General features: G+C 43.0%; 1 protein-coding gene across 8 annotated transcripts in view; it reads right to left on the reverse strand.

The window, feature by feature from the left end:
- The window catches only part of SCUBE2 (signal peptide, CUB domain and EGF like domain containing 2), a 669,241-nt gene that overhangs the window by 22,552 nt on the left and 622,981 nt on the right, over nt 1–23,708 (reverse strand). For 4 of the 8 annotated variants that reach the window (XM_086955986.1, XM_086955982.1, XM_086955984.1 and 1 more), the window contains 3 exons: nt 8,606–8,803; nt 6,375–6,467; nt 2,406–2,558 (listed from right to left, as the gene is read on the reverse strand). In XM_086955986.1, the coding sequence (XP_086812112.1) occupies nt 2,406–2,558; nt 6,375–6,467; nt 8,606–8,803 (444 nt within the window). The remainder of the gene's footprint in view (nt 1–2,405; nt 2,559–6,374; nt 6,468–8,605; nt 8,804–23,708) is intronic. The other 4 variants (XM_086955987.1, XM_086955985.1, XM_086955983.1 and 1 more) reach the window with 1 other exon arrangement.

The following is a 23,708-nucleotide window of genomic DNA, read 5'->3' on the forward strand; positions in this document are numbered from 1 at the left end:
GAGGCGAGAGAATTATCGAGTCCGCTGACCCTGGTCCAGAAACCTGCCGCACCGGGAATCGAACCCTGGTCCCGGGCCGTCCTCTGCTCTCGGGTCTGCCGCCTCTAACCAGTGAGCCATACTGACAGACAGGCATTCTGAAAGCTGTTGGCTTTAATTCCCCATTTATCGGCATATAATCTTCCAATAGTTGGAATCGATACTGAAGAGTCGAAAGTGGGTTTGAAAAGGTAGAGCCGCTCAAAAACGGAACATACAAAATTGTACGTAGAATGCTGCTCCATTATGAACTGCAGATCTGCTTACTTAAAAACAGAGTTGTCTGATTTATCGTGATCAGGGACTACAGTAATTATTTCCAAATGCAAAGTGTATCACTATGAAGAAAAGTGTTTTGCCACGTTTGTTTAAATGATTATATTTCACATAACTTACTATGGTCTTGATTACGAAAGCCTTTGGATCAGGGTAATATTCACTGCACCTATTAAAAACCGATACAGCAGGTTTTAGTATTTAACTGGTGCAATCAATAACACCCATTTCAAGTTTCCCCAGTGAAATAGGTAATAACGTGTTTTTGGTGTTTTATGTACCCAACTCAACGTCCCAGTATTTTCTTGGTCTTTTCACGACGTAAATATAGGCAGGTTCGCCCTGCCTACACTTATCTGGGGAAAAATCAGGGAGGTGAGGAAAATTCAGATCCACTCATTCTTGCACAGGCGTGCAAAGAGGTGTTTGGATGGCTGTTGCAATTTAGGAAGTCATTTTTAATCGAATCCTACGAGCCTACATACACCATTTGCTTCGTTTATTACTATTTTATGTGTTAAGACTTTGGAAAAATCGATCAAGATGGTTCAAGCAGAGAAGAGGCGTGTTGCACTGGCTCCCCCGCTCTCAATGTTTGATTTTTTTTATACTGTCCAGATATGTACTAGAGCTCACAATTTTGTCACCCTGTTTTCCTTCCAGTTAAATTCATTCTCTTGTCATCACATGAGTTTCTTGTAGAGTTTCATATAGGGCCTAACTCCTTAAGCAGTATATGTTATTCTGCTCCTTCTCCCACATTACATAGACCATTGACGCTCTAGAATACCCCCGTATTTTCACATATTGTGTCACTACTATGTTTTGTAGCTGAGCTTCCCAATATGATAATGCCAGCAATAGCACTCCTAAGCTTTACTTCATTTTCACTTTTCATTGAAAGATTACTTTTTGGCATCTTGAATAACGCTCTTGGTTTTTATATGTTCTTAAATCACAGAAACAATAACCACAACCCCTTCCAATGCCATGGTCCCACCACAACACCCATGGCAGGAGTCAGCACAAATAATTGATACTTCTTGGGTGTATGACTCTCTGATGCATTGCAAATACAGAATTCTTTAGTAAGATTGTATGGGTGGGGTCCTTGTGAATGTTTAAGTGGGTAACTACATTTCATTATTGTACACACGGATTGTTTGGTGGGGTAATTGTACCAGTCTTCTTCACTGTTCATTATTGTAAGACCATTGCATGGAGGGCCCCGTGGTTCGTGGTTGCCCTCTTTACCTTAACTAGCCAACAGCAATGGTATTATTTGTTTTTTAACTTAACCATGACATCCCTTAACATACCCGAAATACTAACACACACATATATATATATTCCTTCTTGATTTGCAGATTGAGACAGCTAGCTTCTAACTGATCCTTTAATATACAGTACTGCGCTTCAGCCCTTCTTTCCCAGGTACTTTCAATGTACCATGCTAGGAGAAAAATATAAGGCCTTTAAACACCAGCATAAAGATTGGACCAACTGGGACAGTGCACAGAGCAGCGGGGAAACACATTTGTATGACTAATGTCCAGAACACACTGACCGCAACAGGTAGACAGCTGACTGGCCCTTCCTCAGATACCCATTCATCAGTGGCCACCGGTTTTTAGTAAGAAGAGATTATGTCTTTAATCTTTTACCACAAAGCTTGAACGACAACGCCCTGCCAAATTCTGAAAGCCAAACAGCAGGCTTTTCAATTAGATGTTTGCCTAACTCTTATTCTATTGGTACTTCTAACATGTGATTTTACAGGCATTTTACGACAAAGGCAATTAGAGCTTCCACGAAAAAGCAAAAGTAGGTTAACAAAATAATAACTGTCCAATGTCAAACTTCAATACAAATATGCAAAAGACTATTCAAATCATTGAAAAAGAGTAAAAAATAAAACTCTAGACACTCTCTAGAATGGATTAAAAAACATGTTTTCGTTACATGCGATCCTTATGTTGATCAAAACATGAACTCAATGTTCCAATACTAAATCAGCTTATCAGCATGTACTAATGTACAGATCTACTGCCCTTGACATCCTGGGTTTTGCCTATGAACCGCTCTCTTACCGTCATAGGTCACATATGGGACTTGGAATCCCTTGGCACTGTTTCCTTCGTTTGATCTGAACTGGATCCACAACTTTTTCGATCTTGACGTGAAAGCAATGGGGCGCTCATAGGTTTGACAGGTCTCATATGTAGTCACCGAATTGGAGGATGCTTTTAGGGAAAGAAAGATGTTACATTAGTAAACAAAACTGAGTGGGGTAGTGGAGACAGGCATATACTGACATTAATTGTATACCACATATTAGCAAGTCTGAAAGATTTGTTTAGCTTTCCCCTCCTGTAAGATATGGCTTCCTCCTAGAAATTTTGATTTAGCTTGTACTGATTTGTCACAATTTCAATTGCTTCTTTTTTATAATCACTTGTAAAATAAAATGTTCCCATTTAAACATTTCCCTCTTAATAGTGTTGTAGCTTGTGTGAAGGGGTTTTAAGAGTCCCTGATGAAGTTTTGCACGTTAACAGCACTTGATCGATAACATAAAATTTGTATTGCTCTTTGCAGGAAATTGTTGATATGGTAAAATCAAAAATAAAACTTCTGATGCATGTCAATACAGTCTTGTCTTATATATATTCATTCTTGGGGAGGACTTTACAATGCACGAGGCAGTTACGAGTTAGTGCTTTAGAGATAGATTAGATAAAATATCCACTAAAGGGAATGCAAATTTCATCGGGATTTGATGGACAAATTTTACTCTTGGTTTATGTATAAATTAACCCAAAAGTAAGAAAATACAAAAAGCAGAAGTATGCTGTTCCTTAAGATTTGAAATTGTTTAACACCATTGATTCAACAATGCTGACAGTAACAACATGCTCTTTAAAACCCCCCACATGCCTGGGCACAATAGGACAGTATAGAAATTACAGTGTACACTGTCTGACAGTTCCTCAGCCAATCACAGCGGTGTATCCGTCTGAAGGCAAGAGGAAATCATGGGGGAGAATGAAGGCTTATGAGGCAAGGAAGGACTGAAACTGATTGAAAAAGTGACTACATTTAAATAGAGGGTACGGTTGTCATAGTCTTCAATACCAACTATTCACAGATTCCCAGCTTTCAATAACATTTTATGAAAGAGCAGTGGAAGCACCATTCTCTATAAAGCCAAACAAAATGTACAGATTAGGCTCTGGGGGTATTTCATACCAGACAGCTGTGACAAAGGAATGCAATGAAGGCAACTTAGCCAGCTTGCACCTCTTCTGGGCGAGTGCTTCAGCAAAGGCACCATCAGTGTCTTCGTCTTGGTCAAATAGATGGCAGGTTGCTATGTTAAAAGATGCTGAGTTACTCCATCCACAAAGTAATACGGGAGAATCTCATTACCAAAATACACAACTAGGGTCTTGCTCTGTAGGACTAAGAGGGGCAGTCAAAACCTAAAGCAACCTTTGTCAGAGTGTAAAAGCTGATGCTCTGCAGAGACTTTCTCTCTGGAGAACGTATGCAGTGCTTGGGCCACCCAAACACACACATTTGACCAAGTCTGAGAGTCTTATAATGAATGAAAAACGTTAGCCAAACATGGCTTCCCTGAAGGCATCATCGCTTGCGCATAATCAAAAATAGAGGGTGTTTGTCGGGTCCTGAAAAGATGCGCAAGAGCTACCAAGACAGAATGGGTATACTGCACGTTTAAAGCACAAAAGGACAGATATGTTGCGCTAAGCTACTCAAAGCAGCTTTAGTTGCACACCATAAAATAAAATGACAGAAGTTCCACAGGAACAGATAACCTCAATATTTGGCTCATGGTTCCACGTAGAAGGGCATGTGACCTTTGTATAAATCCCCTCCTCTCCATGAGGACTCGAAATGGCGAGTTTCCCTTTCACGGGGGTGTGATGTCTGATTCAGGAAGGAAAACAGTACATGAATTTATTTCACTGTGTGAAATAATATACTCAAAAGAAATGGATTTAAAGGCTCTTGCTAAATAGAGGAAGTGGACGTTGAATTCATGGACAATGTGGCAGACAAGCACCATTAACTTATTTATGTTGCGTTATGTTCTGCTCAAAGCGGACTATGTACCAGTATGCAGAAACAGTTCTATGGTTACTTTAACCAAAACTTGTTCAGACGGCCAACACGGATGCCAAGAAGACTTAATATACCGTGTACTCGTAATAGCAAGCTGAAAGGATTAGCAAAAAGGGATGTGAAAAAATCAAGGGCTGAATGTTTCTCCTACATCACATCTGGGCTACTAGATTTCGTGCTGCTAGACAAAGTATTTTTGTGGAATTCCTCATACGCAAGCATGACCGAGTTTTCTCACGAGACCTAGACACGTGATGGCACCTTGCCAAACTTCAACGAATAGCAGAATCTGTGCTCCAGAGTCTGCTTGGCATGGAGAATGCAGAGAAAGGTGAGACCTATAGATTTCACTATCGTAATATAGGTAATCTGGAAACTGGACCATGATAGGTGACACCGACTTCAGACAACAACTGCAGAAGTAGGCAAAACAAGATGTAAAGACTTTCAGCTTTGATAAAAAGCCAGTAGTGAGGAACCGTATGTGGTATCTAATTTATTGCAACAATATTGTGACATCAGAGATCCTGTTCTAAGTCACCAAGTAGTATGGTAATATGTGATGGATGTTGCTTGCTGGTTGAAGAAATGTGGCAACTGGAGTCTTATTGAAACAGGAAAACCAAACTGGTTCATCAGTAGTGCTTAAAATGGTATATGCTGTTGCACACTTCTCCAAATCAAGGATAAAGTTGTGCATATTGAATTTTGATCCTCTAACTCATTTGCTGTAGCCCAGAATGTAATTGTATGTTAGGGGCCCAACAGCAATGGCTTCACTGGTAGTTGGAATAGACCTTTGTTTCCTAAACATCACCCTCAACTCGATGGTGTTGAAAAGGATGACGTGGCTTTATGAAATACCAAATCTGCAAGGTATCCCACTGACTTTGACCTACAGACATAAAACTTGGCCTATGTCTTTGATTCAAACTACAGAATCTTACCAGACTGTCAACTTTAGTAATGTTAATTATCTGTTCCCATCTGGAGAGAGGGATAGGATCATGCTTAATATGCAGCGAAGTTAGAGAACACCTGAGGATGACAATTGCATTCGACCAGTCGTTTAACTGTTTTTTGACCTATGGGCTGGCCTTGCCATTTTGTGTTCAAGGTAGGTTTGTACTGAGCACTCATTACAGTAATGAGAGCAACTGAGAAATGCTGGACTGTGGATCAATATCTGCATTCAGTTGTATTCAACTCTAATTTCCCTTTTCCTCAACATGTTCTTTTGACCTCCTGAATGCTCTTAAATTGGATTTGGGAATTTGAGGTGCTACACAAAACGTCTTGCCAATAAAAAAAACTATTTGTCGCAATGGGCATCGGTTTCCTGAAGTATAAGCTGAACTTTATTTTCAGCACAACGCGGCACAAAGAGGGTATAACCACTCTTGGTGTCATTGAAGTAATGGACGTTCCATACTAGAAGGAATGGGTGAAGTTTTCATGCAGTTATTTACGGATAACCAATTTCCTCTCTATCAGTACCATGATACATATTTGTTCCACAGACAGACTTTTCTATTTCCACTTATTCATACTTTCAAAGTCATGCAAGTGATGACATTGGAACTTATTTAATTTACAGGCTAAAAAAAGTGGCATTATAATTAGATGGAACTCCAATATATGATGGAATATTTATTGTGGTGTTATAATTTAGTTGGAAGATCCGGTGTGAACATACTGAGCAGCCTGTTTAGGACACCAAAACGAATGCTTTGGTTTCGTATCACAGTTTAAATCTTGGAGGCAGTCATGATTAACAAGACCTGAAAGAGAAAAACAATCGAGCTGTGCTCCACCCCAAACTATCTTGTTCTTTGATGTTCAAAAATCCCTAAAGAATGGATGAACTAAGGGGGAAGATCGACAAAGGCTTACATCCCTCCTTAAGATCTTACCAGGCTCAACGATGCCTCCCTGGCACCTGGGCTGAATAGTCTTAAGTTTCAAAGTCTTGTCTGGTGATGGGGGGTAATTCAAAAGATGGGAATCTGTGAGGAGATAGTATACATGACAATACTGAAGATATGCTATAGGTGAATATACGGAACAAAAGCAATTGTAGTCAAATCAAAAACTTGCTGAATTATTTCTGCTCTCATGCTCTACCTATATCTCTGATACATCCACTCTATCATTTATTAGCAATCAGAGTATTAAACAGCTGGATATTTTCCTTTAATGACATCACTCATCTATGATCACGTTCTGGGTACTGTTGATTTGCAATCCAAGGAATTGGTGGACTTGATATCTCCTAGAAGACAAGGAAACTCAGCACCATTCAATTCTTTCATAGTTCAAACGTGTATGTCATTCTCCAGGCGCCCAGATCAGCACTAGAGCATGTGCCTCCGACTTCTGGAGTGATCCAGATGTTCCCCAGCTCTGCTGAATCAGGGGACAGGCTCCTTGATTATAAGTCAATATATAAGGACCATGAGTAATATTGTATGTTGCTATCTTTAAGCAAGACAGTAATTGTTCAGGAATACTTCTAAGCAACCCTGGAATACATCAGCATGTCAACATGAATTCAATGCCCTCTTTGTCTCATTGTCAGGGTCAACTTCTTGGACTGACGATGGGGTGCTCACCACAGGGTGCAAGGTTTTCCGCAACCACCCCTTTTTTCAATGGGAGCCTGTGTTGTCGGTCGGAACACAGGCTCCAATTGAAGTCAATGGGAGACTTTTCGAACGGTGTTCGGAACCATCGTTATCGGTCAGTCGGACTCGCCGAACCCGAATCAATCGGAAACTATTCTGACAAGGAGTAGGTTGGATTGCTTTCCAACCGACATCGTAATGAGGCCCTTAATTGAAAGTATAGCACTAAACAGTATGTTATGCCGTTTAGCAGTTTCTGGAGCGTATTGATTTATACTATTTAAATAACATTTTGGTTAAAATAAACTAACATGATATAGTTATGACTGAGGCAAAATACATTTCTAATGTGTTGAGAACATCTCTTTGTAGAACAGTAGTAGGATTTTCCATTTTCCAGGCACAATATAAGTTGTTCTTCTATGGAATTCCTTTTTTACCTCTTTGCTCAACTCTGAGATTGGCAAAAGAGAACAATCTATAAACATGGGGCAACCCAGATTGGCTGACAGGGTAGCCGCATCTTCACACCCAGCCATGCTCGCTATAGAGAAAAGCAGAAGTACTAGTAATAAGAGCCACCACTTTCCCAATGAGAGGGGGGATGAAGCCCAAATGGTTGCTAGAGGAAAAAAAGTCAGGAAACCATATGGTAGGAGATGGGGAGAACAGGATCAAGCACAAAAGTAAAATATATATATATATAAATATTTATCTCCAGACTCCTAATCTCAATACTTCTGCAGTGCTTAAGATCAGTCGCTCAGAGAATGAATAGAGACTGACAACACTCTAGGTTATGTAGTATATGAGTGGATGACGACCACACATTGATTTCCATATTCTAATGTATCTGGGCGGGGTTAGGAGGAAAACAACCTACTTGTGGAGGGTCAGCCACAAAGAGTCATAGTTTCATATTTTAAAATTATGTATGTGGACACCATTGTACACAGGCACACAACATCCCCAATGTCCAAAAACACAGAACCTCACCTCCAACCCCCCCAGTTGCATAACACCATTTAAGTTCACTCCAGCCACCGACTCTCTGAAACATTTGAGTAATTTAGAATGCATCTTAGCAACATGCATAGTGTGAATTTAAAATGCATACAGTGAGTTTTATATGCAATAGCTCTGTCTGCATTTCATAGTGATTGCACTACAATCAATAAATATGTCTCAATGGTAAAGTAAATGGGCGGTATTTATTTTCCACGATGTAGATGTGTCATACAACACAGCCTTCCACCTGTTTTCCTTCTTTAATGCAAGCAGGCCTGATAGGAAGGTTAAGTAAATGTTGGCTGACGTCACTCTTAGCGTGTTGTTGACCCTAGCATGGTACCCAGTGCTAAAGCTGTGGTCTGGAAGGCTGGGACCCACACAGACTCTTAAGGTGTGCTACTTAACTGACAAAGGTTTGTCTTCCCTTCCTTCTTTTAGTAGTTGTCATGTCCACGTTTTCTAACATTGCCCTGGGAACCCTGTAAACTACCACCAACCAATGAACTTACAACTTTTTCGCATCACCAGATAGTCGCCACATTCATCTTCTATTGGCAGAAAGATTTCCGGCACCACGATGAGGATGCGGCGCTTCGAGGGTGGGTTGATGTTCCAGGTGCATTCCACGTTCGCTGGGTAATTTCCGGGGTAATTCGGAGACTCTATGTACCCAGTGAAATCTCCCAACTCGCCCCCGCACTGCCTGTCTGAAAGAGTAAAAAAATCCAGTAAAAAAGGGGTTATGTCCCCATGAGTGTTATGCCATAAAAAGAACATTATTTATACAAAAGCCACAAAGCTCAAGCGGTTCCAGTAAAATTCACAACATGGCTCCAGCTCTGGAGGGGGAGTACAATGATGTTCTTGCTTTTCAGAAAGAAAATGCATTTCATCCCCTGTGAAAAAGTGAAGGTTTCGCTCTGACTTGACTTGCACAGTTTTAGAGGATACATAATCCTCTGTAGCGCAAAGGCAATCTAACCCCAAGAAGATGTGTCTGCTCTTTGCTGAGAAGCATTAGAAAGTTGCTTTGTGTAATCTACCAGGCGCAAAAAAGCGGTGGACCTTAAACATTTATTTACTGATGGCTTTAGTGTACAATCCAATTGTACCTACGACTAAAGTAATATTACACCGCGTAGGCCCCACCAAGACCTGACCCTTACAGGCAGGCTGAGGTAGTGCCAGCTGTCTTTTGGGACCAGGCTGTGTAACACAATGCCCTTGTCATATGTAGTCAAATCAACAGCAATCTACTTTTTCATTTAAAAACAATTAAAAACGCGTGCAAGATTTAGAACAAGTACCTTTTTAAAAATATAATTTTCCAAAACCATTATGGCCCAACAATACTGTACAACTCGAAATGGTAAAACAAATACCATCCATACAAATAACACAGGATAAATCAAACCAGTAACCCAGATATAAAAATGGCAATCACATGCAATTTCGGCATCGCTCATACTGTAAATCTGTAAACAGAGTGTTCAGGAAATACAATATAGTGACACCATCCAATTAATGTTTACTCAACCATACTTGTAAATAACGACTTGTAATACATACTACAATTACTCTTTCATATTTTAGACACAATGTAAATAAAATAATTGGTCCTAGTACCATATTTCTTTTTAGCTTTCATCTAATTCTAGTGTGTAATGTCCCTGAATTAGAAAATAATCATTACTTACTTCAAGCATGGAGTGGGGTGAGTATGTGAGGGGCTCTTTTCTTAAAATAATGCTGATTTGATTATCCAATATTCCCTCACCGTCAAAAGTTTGCTTGAGGTTTTTATAGCTTTTCACCCAAAATATATGGAATGAAGTACCCTTTATTGTACATTAGAAGGATATTCCACATAACTGAGGGGTTCCGTTACGAAACAGAGACGGAAGGCCAAAGGCAGAGCCTTTTGTAACTCCTAGTTGACTTGCAATATTCTTTTAATGTAGGGGGGAAAGTATTTATATCCTTATAATCCAAGATCGCAACATAATCCTCTCCCACAATAGTTTAATTCCATTGTGTCTTGCTGATTATGACCAAACAGATAGTACAGTGTCTGATGTGTTAAAAAAAGTGGTGAGCCTGTAGTGTGAATTAAACACACTAATATGTAGCTTGTATTTTATTTCAGAAGCATATAAGCAGTTTAATGTAGGTCACTTAAAAAATTTCTTTAGTCCAGAAAGTTTGCTAACAGCAAAGTGGATTATTACTTTTGTGCAATCAACTTTAGTAGGCCAAAAACACAACCTATACCTACATAAATATATCCCCAGCGCTTCATTTTCAGGGAAATTAGTTCAAAAGACCTGAAAAGCTAGTACTTCCTTTCATTGTTTAAACCACAGTGCCAGTCTCTGGCCACATGCATTGTGACATCGCAACTCAACTGTACCAACATTAGAGCACACTAACCTACTCAAACCACCTCTAAACTAAACACAAAGCACACGCTCTACTAGCTTCACACAGTCAAACTATTCGGAAAAAGACCAAATCTTTTGATGGCGTTCAAAGGTCCACACGAAAGGGCAGCTAGATTAAGACGAAATAGTACGGGTAAGTGCTAGACCATACCAACAATGTAACAGTTTTAATTATTTCTCCCACTTAGGTTTCTAACATCAGTGTTTTGACGTCATAAAAACGGGGGACATCTGATGGCCCAGACTGCTCAACTTGTGAACCGTCATCTTTGATGAGCGTCACATTGCCACTCTAGGGTGAGGATTGCAGCGATATAACGCAAGCCTATTTCATAAAGCTCTGCTTCACCACCAGCAAATTTCTTGGCACTGATACAGATGTTTACTGTGACCCAACTAACTAATTGTTATGTATATTGTTTATTTTATTGTGAGTGTGTTACTCCTTTAAATATATTGTTTGTATTCATTTGTACTGAGCGTGGCATGGAACATACTGTGTTCCATGTCGGTTGCACTTCAGGAGATGCAGATGCACTGGGTGTCCTGGAGTGGAGGTTGCATGCCTGACGCTCACCTGTTATCTTTCTTGATTAAATTCCTAAACTACTTTCTGTGAGTTCGACCATCATTACACTAATGCTTATTTTATCGGCCAAAGAAAGAGGCGTGGCTGAGTGGACTCTTCCTGCTATGATATATGATATCATTGTATAAAATGCACTAAAACCCTCTGGTGGCAAAATGCTATTGCAGGACAGACTTATCAACAGGGTCAGATCAACCAAGAAACTGGGCACTATACTGAAAAGAACCAGGTTTTCAAATGTTTTTTAAAGGACTTAAGGGAGTGTGCTTGAGAGATATGGGTGGGCAGGGTGTTTCTCGACTTAGCAGCCGCAACTGAAAAAGAGCACCCATGCCATATTTACTTTCTGAATCTGGGTATCAGAACTTTTTTAAGGTGAGCTGATCTGAGAGACCTACTGGATGTGCACGAGTGAAATAGAGCGTTCAGTTGGCTACGGACCTTCTGATGCAAAGTCAATAAAACAGAACACAGAGCTTAGTAGGAACTTTACTTCCTAACTGGAAGCGTTGAAGAGACACCTCGTAGGAATGTTTAGAATGAGGAGGGCAGCTGCATGTTGAACAACCTGAAGTTTGTTGAGGGAAGAACTGTTAATGTTGAGTGTGTTAAAATAATCAGGCTGCGAGGTGACTAAGGCGATAATGACTGATTGATGCAACTCTGCTGGGATGAAAGGAAAGATCTTTTGCTAAATCCTTATGATATAGAAACAATTGCTAGTAGTACAACTGACCTGTATGTCAAAGCACAAGGCATTGACAAATATAACACCAAGATTTTGTGTTGGCTTAACTGGAGTGAGGAGTGGTCCGAAGAACTTCCGGCCACAAGATATTAGACCAGATGGATTCCCGGGACCCAAACTGAAGAACCTCAGTCTTGTATGCATTCAACTTCAAAGAGTTGTTTCTCATCCAGCTGTTGATGCTAGACATACACTTGTTGAACCTCTCCACCACTATGGTCAGATTACTGGAGATGTAGAAGATAATTGGAATATCGTAAGTGTACAATAGTACTTGGAACCCGAATGAACGCACCATTTCAGCCAGTGGGGCCACATACAGATTGAATAGAGTGTGCTCAAGGGTCATGATTCTAACCTGTGACTACACATTTATTCACTGGTAGTGCATTAGTGCACTGAGCCACATGAATGACATGCTCCAGCGTTCAGATATTTACTTTGATTTATGTCTACTCCAATATGACACGCTAGATAACCCGCCATACTGCTTGGAGTGAAATTCTCAAACTACCAGAAGAAAAGAGTGACGGTAAGTTGAGTCTCGGTACAGGAGGATAGAGAATTGGGGGTGGGGGATGCCATGATGGACACACTTTCATTTATATAATGGCCAATAAATGCCTCATGTATGATATAATTTGGCAAATATATTCAGTTTAATATCTTCGTTCCAGTTCTGAGGTCTGTATCATAAGAACCTCTAATGTACCAATGCTACCCTGTTTCCTGCCAGGCTCTGATAAGAGCCCATCTGAACCGCATGATAAACAACTTTCAGCTATAGAATGCCTGCTAAGTAGATTCTCCAGGCTCATTTGTTTCTCCACTCATCTTTGGTCTTTCTGATATTTTCCAATATATAGACTATGAACCTCTGTGTTTGCAGGGATAAGCTTTGGACCCACACAAAACTCTCTTCCCTGAATCCTCAGTACAAAGTAATGATTTGAGAAAGTTGTGATTTAAGTGCCCACCAATAAGTCCCATTAGAACAGTGACTTCTGGGAAATGTAGTACATTCCCCGTTTTCCTTTCCTCTAGTATGAAAACCTCTTCTTTAATGTACTGCCCTCTATATGAGTATAAGTGAGGAATCGTATCACTGAGGGTCCAGTTGACATGTTCTCCTTGTGAAGGCACGATTCATGTAGTTTGAACCACCAAAGCCCAGGTCTGCCAGAAGTTTTAATACTGAAGAGAAGATGCTGCTTATGAACCCACACATACCTTGATTTAGAAGAGTAGGTCTTGGTGAGCTAAGAATCAAGGCATTACATTGAAAATGACGTCTGCTATTGTCACAGGTGTCCTTGGGAGCATGACTTAATTTGAAGATCTTAGCACCAAATGCCTCAGTTGGCACAGGGAGATGTCGACCCAGGCTTCGTATAAGAAAAATTAAAAGTAACTGAAGATGTGAACCCTGAAGGGGAATTAGCAAGAGAAGGTTATTTCAATAAATTAAAAGCAAAGCAGAATTACAAAGGATGAAGGGATACCTATCATATCGGCAGTACCTGGCATATGACAATAGTACCTGGGCACATGAAGAGGGAGTTAGTTAAAGGAGGATGGACCTTAGCATGTCATGCCTGTGGATGGGATTTATTCCTGCTGGCACATCAGTACCTGCGCATGTGAAGATGGATCTGAGAATAGGAGGCTGGCCCTGGCCGTATGTAGTTAGGCCTCTAAATACTTTTGCTGTGGATGGACATTTAGTGCTTCTGCTATGTTCCAGGCAGCATCAGGATGACTAATGCTACACATGGGGATATAAGGCTGCAAGCTGCGCTACCTTAATAGGTGAACCTGTATTGAGGGGCATTGTGGTTATTGCGCTGGAGATGAGGCTGCAAGTGATTTTGGATCCTTTCAGTTTTGATCACGTGGTTGATGTGCATTCAACATTTTCTTTGACAAGATTACACTGGTTGAAACGAATTGTTTTTGTGTGTAAAACACAGCAATATACAAAAATTAACCCACACTCCACACAACACAACTCTATTATTCTGCCCATAGAGCAAACATGCTATTTCTTTAATAAAATCGTATCTGTTCGATACTGGCATTGAAATAAGATTAAAATGTTAGAATACCGTTTCATTACAGAGAATTAATCAGTATTCCCTCTACTTTCTGTAATATTTAGATTTTTTGTCAATGCCGTGCAGAATACAAAGCGCTTCTTTCAATCCATCAAGGACTTTAAGACCACTAACATGATGGACACACATCACATGATGGACACGCATCACAGGATAGACACGCATCACAGGATAGACACGCGCCACACGATAGACACGCTCCACACGATAGACACGCGTCACACGATAGACACGCGTCACACGATAGACACGCGTCACACGATAGACACGCGTCACACGATAGACACGCGTCACACGATAGACACGCGTCACGCGATAGACACGCGTCACACGATGCGATAGACACGCGTCACAAGATAGACATGCGACACAAGATAGACATGCAACACTTGTAAATGTAAATGTACAGGGATTTATATAGCGCAAATCACCAACCGGTTTCTAAGCGCTTGCTTAGGGAACCAGTCCTGGTATTCCCCTGTGAGATAACCCTGGCAGGGTATCCGCAAGTTGAAAGCCAGGCATCCCGCCGCGAGGGGCCGTTGTGGAGATTAAGCAAGCTATTGCCCAGTGTCGCAGAGTGTGAACACTTCACACAATAGGCACACTTCACACGATAGACACAATACACACTTCACACGACAGACACTTCACACGACAGACAAACTTCACACGACAGACACACTTCACACGACAGACACACTTCACACGACAGACACACTTCACACGACAGACCCACTTCACACATGCAACAAGAAGAGGTCTCCCATGTCTTATATCAGTGACTGGAGAGTGATCATCACTTCTTTAAGGTCTGAATAGATTACTCAACAGGAGGGAAAGGGACAGTCGCATATGCAGTGTCAGGAGCTGTTTTGCATTCACACGAGGCTTCTTTGTATCGTTTAAAACTTTATTTACAAACCACATTTATTGCTGAAAAAATATCAACTGAAAGATGTCTATTTACTAGGGAAAGAGAAACAGACAGGGCATTATTCACAAGGGTAAACTTCGATTTTTGGTGTACTTTGAGTATTATTTTGCTGTTCGCAAACTATGAGTGTAGATATACATGTATATCTACACTCTCTGGAGAACTCCTTACATTAAGAGTTAGGATAGTCCCTGCAGTCATAAACATACTACACGTAAAACTACCATAGTCGTTTGTGAACAGCAAACAAATTGCTAACCTTCACGAACCATTTTGAATAGTGCGTGCGTGCATACACCCCACCCCCACGCACCCATGCAGAAGGAAAAAAAAAAGAACACGAAACTAAGCGTCACGAAGACATTTTTTTTGCTGAAGCGTTTCTCCACAAGATATGTCTGTGTCATAACTAGCAGACTGCGAAATATCACAGCCATCTGAGACCTATGATTTGGTCAGCCGATATTCTCACTAGGGCTTCATGGTATTTCCTCTAAGGAAATATTATGGAAACTTGGTGTGTCTGAAAAACAGCCAAAGAGCAAACATTTCATTTTTTGCAGTTCTATGATTCCGTACACTCTTTAGTGTATTAAAATGGTTAAATATCAGTCTGCTTAAAGAGTTGCCTCAAGAAACATTGCACAACTTTATAGTGATTTACAGGGAGGACCAAAAGAAATAGGAGAGCCTGCTCATTCCACATAATTATGCATTTTCCACAATTCACTCAAAAGTTACTGAAAAACGCTGTCACCCGTATTGCTGTATTTAGGAGTTAAACTGATACTAATGAGATGAAACTTTTGCTCAGCCTGTGTTAACACGTCTAAAGATGACAAACTAGGTAACAATATGTCGCATTACGTTGCATTGTCCTCTTCTTGTCCCATAATGTATAGTCAACCCTGCGGGATATTTTATTCCCATGCCACATAGTTCCTGTGGACCTGCTTATGGGGTCGATGCCTGGACGCTTTAATATCTCTACCCCTTTTTGTCTGGCGTGTCTCCCTGTTGAAAATACAGCCTAAAGCCTGGCTAGGCCTTCTCCCCCTCCATTGTAAGCCACACAAGTAAGAGAACCGTCTTTCTTGTATCTACACAGCGAGTACAGGTAACCGGCTCAGCCAAGGCTGAGGTTTCCTTTGGAGGTTAACACCACGTAGACTAAGAATCTAAAAGCAAATGCATTTCTAAATGCGTGTCAATTAAATTACATGGGGAATTTCGAACTTTTACCATTAGGACCGGAAATCTTAGAGGTAACAAGCATTTGCAATGCAATAGGTCTCGCATTAGGAAAGTTTGAGCTATTGGTATTGTAAATGACAAATATTTTATTTATGTGTTGGTTTGGAGAATAGTGAAATTAATAGCTTTGTCATTTACAATGCCAATAGTGATGAATTTTGCAAATGTGACACCTATAGCATTTGTAATGCAATATGTGTTGTATTTACGTGACTTAAATGTATTGATATTACAAATAACAATGGCTTTTATTTTTTTTTATAATTAATACTTAAATAAAAGTTATTGTAATTTATAATGGCAATAGCTTAAACTTTTGTAAATAAGTTTTTGTGAAGATTATGTTCAGTGTATTTTATTGTGACGAAAATCCAAGAACAGAGGTGAAATATTAACATCTTTTTGTGACATTTGTAATAAAGCTTGAAACATTGAGAGAACATATTTGAACCAGTTGTTGTTGAATGGTTGCACAGATAGATGCTGTGGTGGCGCGGAGTGATGTTGAGGTGGCGACAAGTGATGCTGTGGTAGTGCATAGTGATGTTGTGGTGCCCCTGAGTGATGCTGTGGTGGTGCTGAGTGATGCTGTGGTGATGCGATAGAGTGATTGCGATAGATAGCTAGAGGGAGGGCAATAGATAGAGTGAGGGCGATAGATAGATAGAGTGAGTGCGATAGATAGATAGTGAGGGCGATAGATAGAGTGAGGGCGATAGATAGAGTCAGGGCGATAGATAGATAGAGTCAGGGCGATAGATAGATAGAGTGAGGGCGATAGATAGATAGAGTGAGGGCGATAGATAGATAGAGTGAGGGCGATAGATAGATAGAGTGAGGGCGATAGATAGATAGAGTGAGGGCGATAGATAGAGTGAGTGCGATAGATAGATAGTGAGGGCGATAGATAGAGTGAGGGCGATAGATAGATAGATAGATAGAGTGAGGGCGATAGATAGAGTGAGGGCGATAGATAGAGTGAGGGTGATAGATAGATAGAGTGAGGGCGATAGATAGATAGAGTGAGGGCGATAGATAGATAGAGTGAGGGCGATAGATAGAGTGAGGGCGATAGATAGATAGAGTGAGGGCGATAGATAGAGTGAGGGTGATAGATAGATAGAGTGAGGGCGATAGATAGATGGAGTGAGGGCGATAGAGTGAGGGCGAAAGATAGATAGAGGGCGATAGATAGATAGAGTGAGGGCGATAGATAGATAGAGTGAGGGCGATAGATAGAGTGAGGGTGATAGATAGAGAGGGCGATAGATAGATGGAGTGAGGGCGATAGATAGAGTGAGGGCGATCGATAGATAGAGTGAGGGAGGGCGATAGATGGAGTGAGGGCGATAGATAGATGGAGTGAGGGCGATAGATAGATAGAGTGAGGGTGATAGATAGAGGGCGATAGATAGAGTGAGGGCGAAAGATAGATGGAGGATCTAATCAAATCGAAGCTCCAGCCTAAGGGTCTGTCGACCTTCTTCTCAGTGGAGAGGGCACATAGAGTGCCGGGGGGACGCCCGAGACCCATATTGACGAGACTTTTTAACTTTCGCGACAGAGACGCCATTCTACAAGCAGCAAGGGTATCCCCTCCAGTGAAGATCCAAAACTCCACTTTAGCCTTTTTTCCGGACTATACGGCGGAAGTGGCCCGCCGTCGGAGGACGTTTTTGGAGATAAAAAAGGAATTGCGGGCGAGAGAGATTCCATACTCTATGCTATTTCCGGCCAAACTACGAGTAGTGGCGGACAACAAGACATGGTTTTTTGATAATCCGGATGTGGCCCGGGACTGGCTGGAGGGTTGGAGGCCGGCATCACAGCCCCGCCGCTCGAGTAGGAAACCAGGGGATCGACACACAGGTGAACGCACAAACTCCCAGCAGTCAGAACTTGAAGAAGAAAGGCGCTCCCCAACGAGAGACAGCTTTACTGGTGACTTACTGACAGAGGAGTAATTGTCTGATGGACACAGAACACCTCTTGAGGGTGGACCTTGCCGCGTGGGCTGCCATGTACATGGGGATAAGGGCCTCCAAAGAGGGTAAGAGGGGTCGCTGACTCTGGGATGTGCTTCGCCCCCAACAAGCAAGTATATTGTGTGTAAGTGTGGGAGGGGGTAGGCACTCTGCTAAGTTGGGGTGGCGGGCAGTTCTGAGTCCGTATAGCAGGGGAGCAGGGAGGGGGGGGGGAGTTCAGGGGAGAGTTTATCTGGGGTTGTTTAGTTTTTTGACTCAAGAAAACATGGCACAACATGCTTTTACCATTGATAGGAACCGTACACTTCACACTGGATGCAACACACCATACTGTAAAGGGGTGCTTTTGCCCCGGGTAGACCCATCCCCGTCCCGGAAAGTTAGGATACGTAGAGTTCTAAATGGCGACACGACAGCAGGTTGACGCCTCAGGAGTGGAGCGTCAAGTAACTTCAGTAACTCCACTGCAAATCCTGTCCTGGAATGTCAGGGGATTGGGGGACAAGGTTAAGCGGGGACTGGTTATGCGGGGTATCAAGAGGGTGAGCCCGACGCTGGTTCTTCTCCAAGAGACACACCTAACGGGCACTGCTACACAAGGACTGGATAGGCGGGGTTACCAGATGATAGCTCACTCGGAGTTTACCTCCGGATCACGTGGGTCGGGCATACTGTTGTGAAGATCGTCCCAGTTCATAACTCAGACCACTAAAATAGATGGGTAGGGACGCTTCGCGGCAGTGCATGGACAGTGGGAGGGCAGGCCGCTGAATGTAGTTTCAGTGTATGTTCCGCCGGCGCTGCATGCGGTGGCTTTGCCCGACTTAGGGAAGTTACTACTGGAGCTCCCGGAGGGCAATTTGATCGTGGGAGGGGATTTTAATGCAGTGATACATAATGCTCAAGATGGATTCCCGACTCGAGCACAGGCTCCTGGTCCTTCCCCATTCGGTGACTTCCTAGAAGCACAGGGTTTGATTGATATTTGGCGGCACATGCACCCAGAGGAGCGGCAATATACCTACTAGTCCGCCACCCATAATAGTTTGTCCAGAATTGATTATTTTTTCACCCTGGGCACTGGCCTCCTCACGATCGACGAGGTGCAGATTAAACCAAGAGGTATTTCAGATCACTCGCCATTAACGCTGACCCTGTCCAGTCAGGAAAAGACTCGTAGAAGAGTATACCCAATTTATCCAGGGTATCTCAAGGTCCCGTCGTTTAGTAAAGAGTTGAAAAAGGCGACCCGAAACTACTTTACAGAAAACCTGAACTCGGTTGACTCCCCATCTATCCTGATGGAAGCCTATAAAACAGTCCTAGAGGGGCAGGCCGTCTCATCCATATTAGGCCACAAACGCGCGCAAAAGAGAGAATTAGTAGAGCTCGAGCTGGAACTTAGCAGAGCAAACGCGACCCATGTGGCTGTCCCGTCGGAGGATACGTTGCATTCCCTTCAGCTGAGCCAAAGACTCTATGATGACCACCTGAGACGCCAAACAGTGGCAGACATTGCAGCGACCGCACATAGAGTATATGATATCGGAGATATCGGACAGGAAAAAGGGGGGTAACAGAACTATACTGCAAATAGCTGATGCAACCGGAATACTGCACACGCACCCGGAAGAAATTGTAGACATACTGGCAGATCATTTCCAAGGGGTGTACTCCCCAGCGGTCGAAGTTATGGAGGAAATGGCAAAAGAGGCACTCCGCGGAGTTTTAACACCGACCCTATCGACGGACGCAATAGCAGAACTCGACTCTGATTTGACAACTGAGGAGATTCAGTTGGCCATTGGAGCCTTAAGATCGGGCAAGGCTCTTGGGCCGAACGGGATACCAATCGAATGGTATAAAACACGGTCAGAATCATTGAGTGAGCCCTTGCGGGCGATGTATGAGGAGAGTCGGGAAGAGGGAATCCTACCCCTCGATCAGCGAACGGCGACTATAGTAGTAATCCCGAAGCCAGGTAAATCACCTAGTGAATGTACGTCTTATCGGCCGATCTCGATTCTTAACGCTGAGGCTAAAATACTAGCAAAAGTGTTAGTGACCAGACTGATGCCCTTTCTGGAGCAGTTGATCCACCCAGATCAGTCCGGCTTTATGCCGCATAGGAGTACGGCACTAAACCTCCGTAGAGTGCAGGGAGCACTGGCTAGAGCGCCCTCGGTGACAGAACCGGCGGTTATACTATCCCTCGATGCCAAAATGGCATTCGACTTGGTGGAGTGGCAGTACTTATTCGCGGTCCTGGCGCACATGGGGTTCGGCCCCAAAATCATCTCCTGGGTGCGGCTGCTATACACCAGCCCCGTGGCACGTGTGGTGGCTAACGGCCATTCCTCACGTGAAATACCACTGGCAAGGGGGACTAGGCAGGGATGCCCATTCTCACCTCTATTGTTCGCACTGGTTCTGGAGCCGTTGGCTGTTACCATTAGGAAGACCCCGCTATTGATGGGGATCAACTGGAACGACAACTGGGAAGACAGAGTCTCCCTCTATGCAGACGACATGTTGATTTACCTGAAAGACCCAGAGAGAGGTGTCCCTAGCCTATTAGGTATATGCGATACCCACGGATGAACATCCGGATACACTATAAATTGGGTGAAATCGGTCATCTACGAATTAAAGGGCCCAGCTCCGGCTCTCCCCCACAATTGCCCCTTGACAGTGGCGACAACCTCCTTCAAGTACCTAGGAATCTACGTCACCCAGGACGTTCATGAATTCTTTGAAAAAAATCTGCAATCTCCTCTCACTCGGTTGAGAAGCGATGTTAAGGCATTGGAAGGCCCTTCCGCTGACAATGCTGGGCAGAGCGGCATTATTTAAAATGATGGCGCTGCCGCGTTTCCTGTATGTGCTCGAAAACACACCAACCTTGATACCTCCAAGCTATTTCCAAAAAGTGACAGCTGCAATGACGGGCTTACTATGGGGAGACGGCCCAGCTTGCATCGGGCATTTAAAACTTAACAGAAGCTGGTACGATGGCGGGATCGCTCTGCCAAATATGCAGTTGTATTATTGGGCAGCACAGCTCAAAATTATTAATCAGTGGCTGCACACCCCACAGACTGAACCAGCCTACCTCGCAGACAGGGCGGAACTGGGCACGCATAGCCTGTTGGCACCGCTATATCACAAGGGAGCAGCGGCAAAATTAACGGGACCCACCAAACACACGGTATTGTTATGGCATAGGGCACAAACGAAACTGAAGTGGGGGGGAGTAATCACGAAGTTAACTCCGTTGTGGGACACAAAGGCCCTGGGACAGCTACAACAGACTAAAGGGTTCACCCAGTGGGACAATATAGGGATCTTCACGGTGGGGGACATGTGGTCGAGAGATGGGGTAGTCCCGTTTTCATATCTTCAGCAACACTATGACCTTGGTCCCACTGAAACGTACAGATATGTCCAGATCAGACACGCCCTTATGGCAGCAATCTCTGCAGACACAACAGTCCCGGAATCCTCGCCGCTTGAAGACCGCCTGCTCACTGATTTTATGCAAGAGGGAGCCACCTCCCTGACTTATCCTAAACTGCTAAATAACCTGCCGGACCCATTAGAAAGGTTGAGAGAAAAATGGGTTGCGGAGATAGGAGACATGGATGAAACGGAATGGAATGCAGCCTTTGCGTCCCCAAGCGAGGCGAGCTTATCAGCTAGGTTCCGTCTGGTGCAACTAAAGATTTTGCATAGGATAAACTATACAAGGACTACACTACACAGATTACATAGGGCACCTCACCCACACTGTCTCAGGGGCTGCGGGGCAGAGGGCACTTTCATACATACCATCTGGGAGTGCCCATCCCTTGTAGGCTACTGGCAGCAGGTGATGCGTACCATCTCGCAAACACTAGAAACCTCTCTGACACCTGACCCTCGTGTGTGCCTGCTGAATGTGTGGGGAGCTAATGATCTAGCGCTTTATGGTAGATTATGGGCCACAGTGGGTATCGTGACAGCAAAACGAGATATAGTGCAGAAGTGGGGGGCAGCAGAGGTACCAACTTTGTCACAATGGTGCAGGAACATGGACACACTTATGGTAACAGAACGGGAGGTTTATAAGCTGAGGGCGAACCCTCGTAAATGGAATGCGGTATGGCAACCATGGAACACTTATAGGGGGGACCCTTGTGAACCCCTAGAGGAAGATGACACTGATAGCTCAGAGGACGAGATGGATGATAGTTAATTGCTCAGAGCCACTGGCTACTATGGGGACGATAGATTGAGCAAGTCCGAGACACATAGCAGATTCATGGTGTGGGCCTGGCAGGGGGTGGGGGTGGTTGGATCAACGGTCCAAGACTGTGTACATACGGCAATGGAAAGCAGATTACAAACGACAAGAGACGCAGTTTTTTTTTTAACTAATGAGTCACTAGTTTAAGTTAAGTTACCAAAAAACAGAAAAGCAAGATGACATTCAATTTTGAAGCTATTGTGGATTGTCTATTGTTTGTATATATTATTGATGACGCTGCCGGACTGCTGGTTGTCGGCTGAATAGCTGTGTATCTTTCTATTCATCAGAGGGAATGAATGGTTCGACCGGCCCCAGGGTTGTAGGCACACTACTGTATTTTACTGACACTGTCAATAAAGTCTTGCATCAAAAAAAAAAAAAAGGAAGTAATCATAAGTGAATTTCAGATATGGTTGCCGTATAGTGAACGCCTGTAATTCACTGACTCTTCGAGAAGATGTGAGTGCCAACAGTAATGCCGTTTTCCATGAGAGATATTTGATATCAGCTTTATGAATGGGTTCAAATGGATGTTTCATGAGCTGTTGTAGAACCAGATTTAGCTTCCATTCTGGAGGAGGAACCTTAACAGGCGGGAAAGACCTGAAAAGTCCCTTCAGGAACTGCTTAATGAGACGATTTGAACAAAGTGACCCCATCCCTGAAGACCTTCTGTATGTAGAAATACCGGAAAAATGCAATTTAACCGAGGCGAACCTTAGACCAGACTTAGAGAGTGACAACAGGTAAGGTAGCACCTTATCAGGGGAACATTCCAACGGATGTAGACTTCTATTAGAGCACCAATGACAGAATCTCTTCCATTTCAGGGCATAGGTCCGCAATGTGGAAGGGGCTCTTGCTCTGTTTAGAATGTCTCTGCATTCCTGAGGAATCTCTATGTCCTTGAAATCTGTGAGTCTAGGAACCAAGCATGGAGTTGCAGTTGAGCTGGGAAAGGATGAAGAATCTGACCTTCGCTCATTGATAGCAGATTGAGCTGTATCGGAAGGCGGAACGGCTTGCACTTGGAGAGAAGGAGAAGCTCTGTGAACCAATGTTGACGCGGCCATTTCGGAGTAATCAGAATCATGCAACATGTTTCCTTTTTCATTTTGTGCCAAACTCTCGGGATTAGAGGAAAGGGAGGGAAGGCGTAAGCAAAGATTCCCGTCCACCTCATCATGAATGCGTTTCCCCAAGAACCCTTCTCCGGTTCCCAGCTTGCGAAGAAAAGGCACTTCCTGTTGCTCTTG

Source organism: Lissotriton vulgaris, chromosome 2_1, assembly GCF_964263255.1.
Source record: "Lissotriton vulgaris chromosome 2_1, aLisVul1.2, whole genome shotgun sequence".
Classification (NCBI taxonomy): Eukaryota; Metazoa; Chordata; class Amphibia; order Caudata; family Salamandridae; genus Lissotriton; species Lissotriton vulgaris.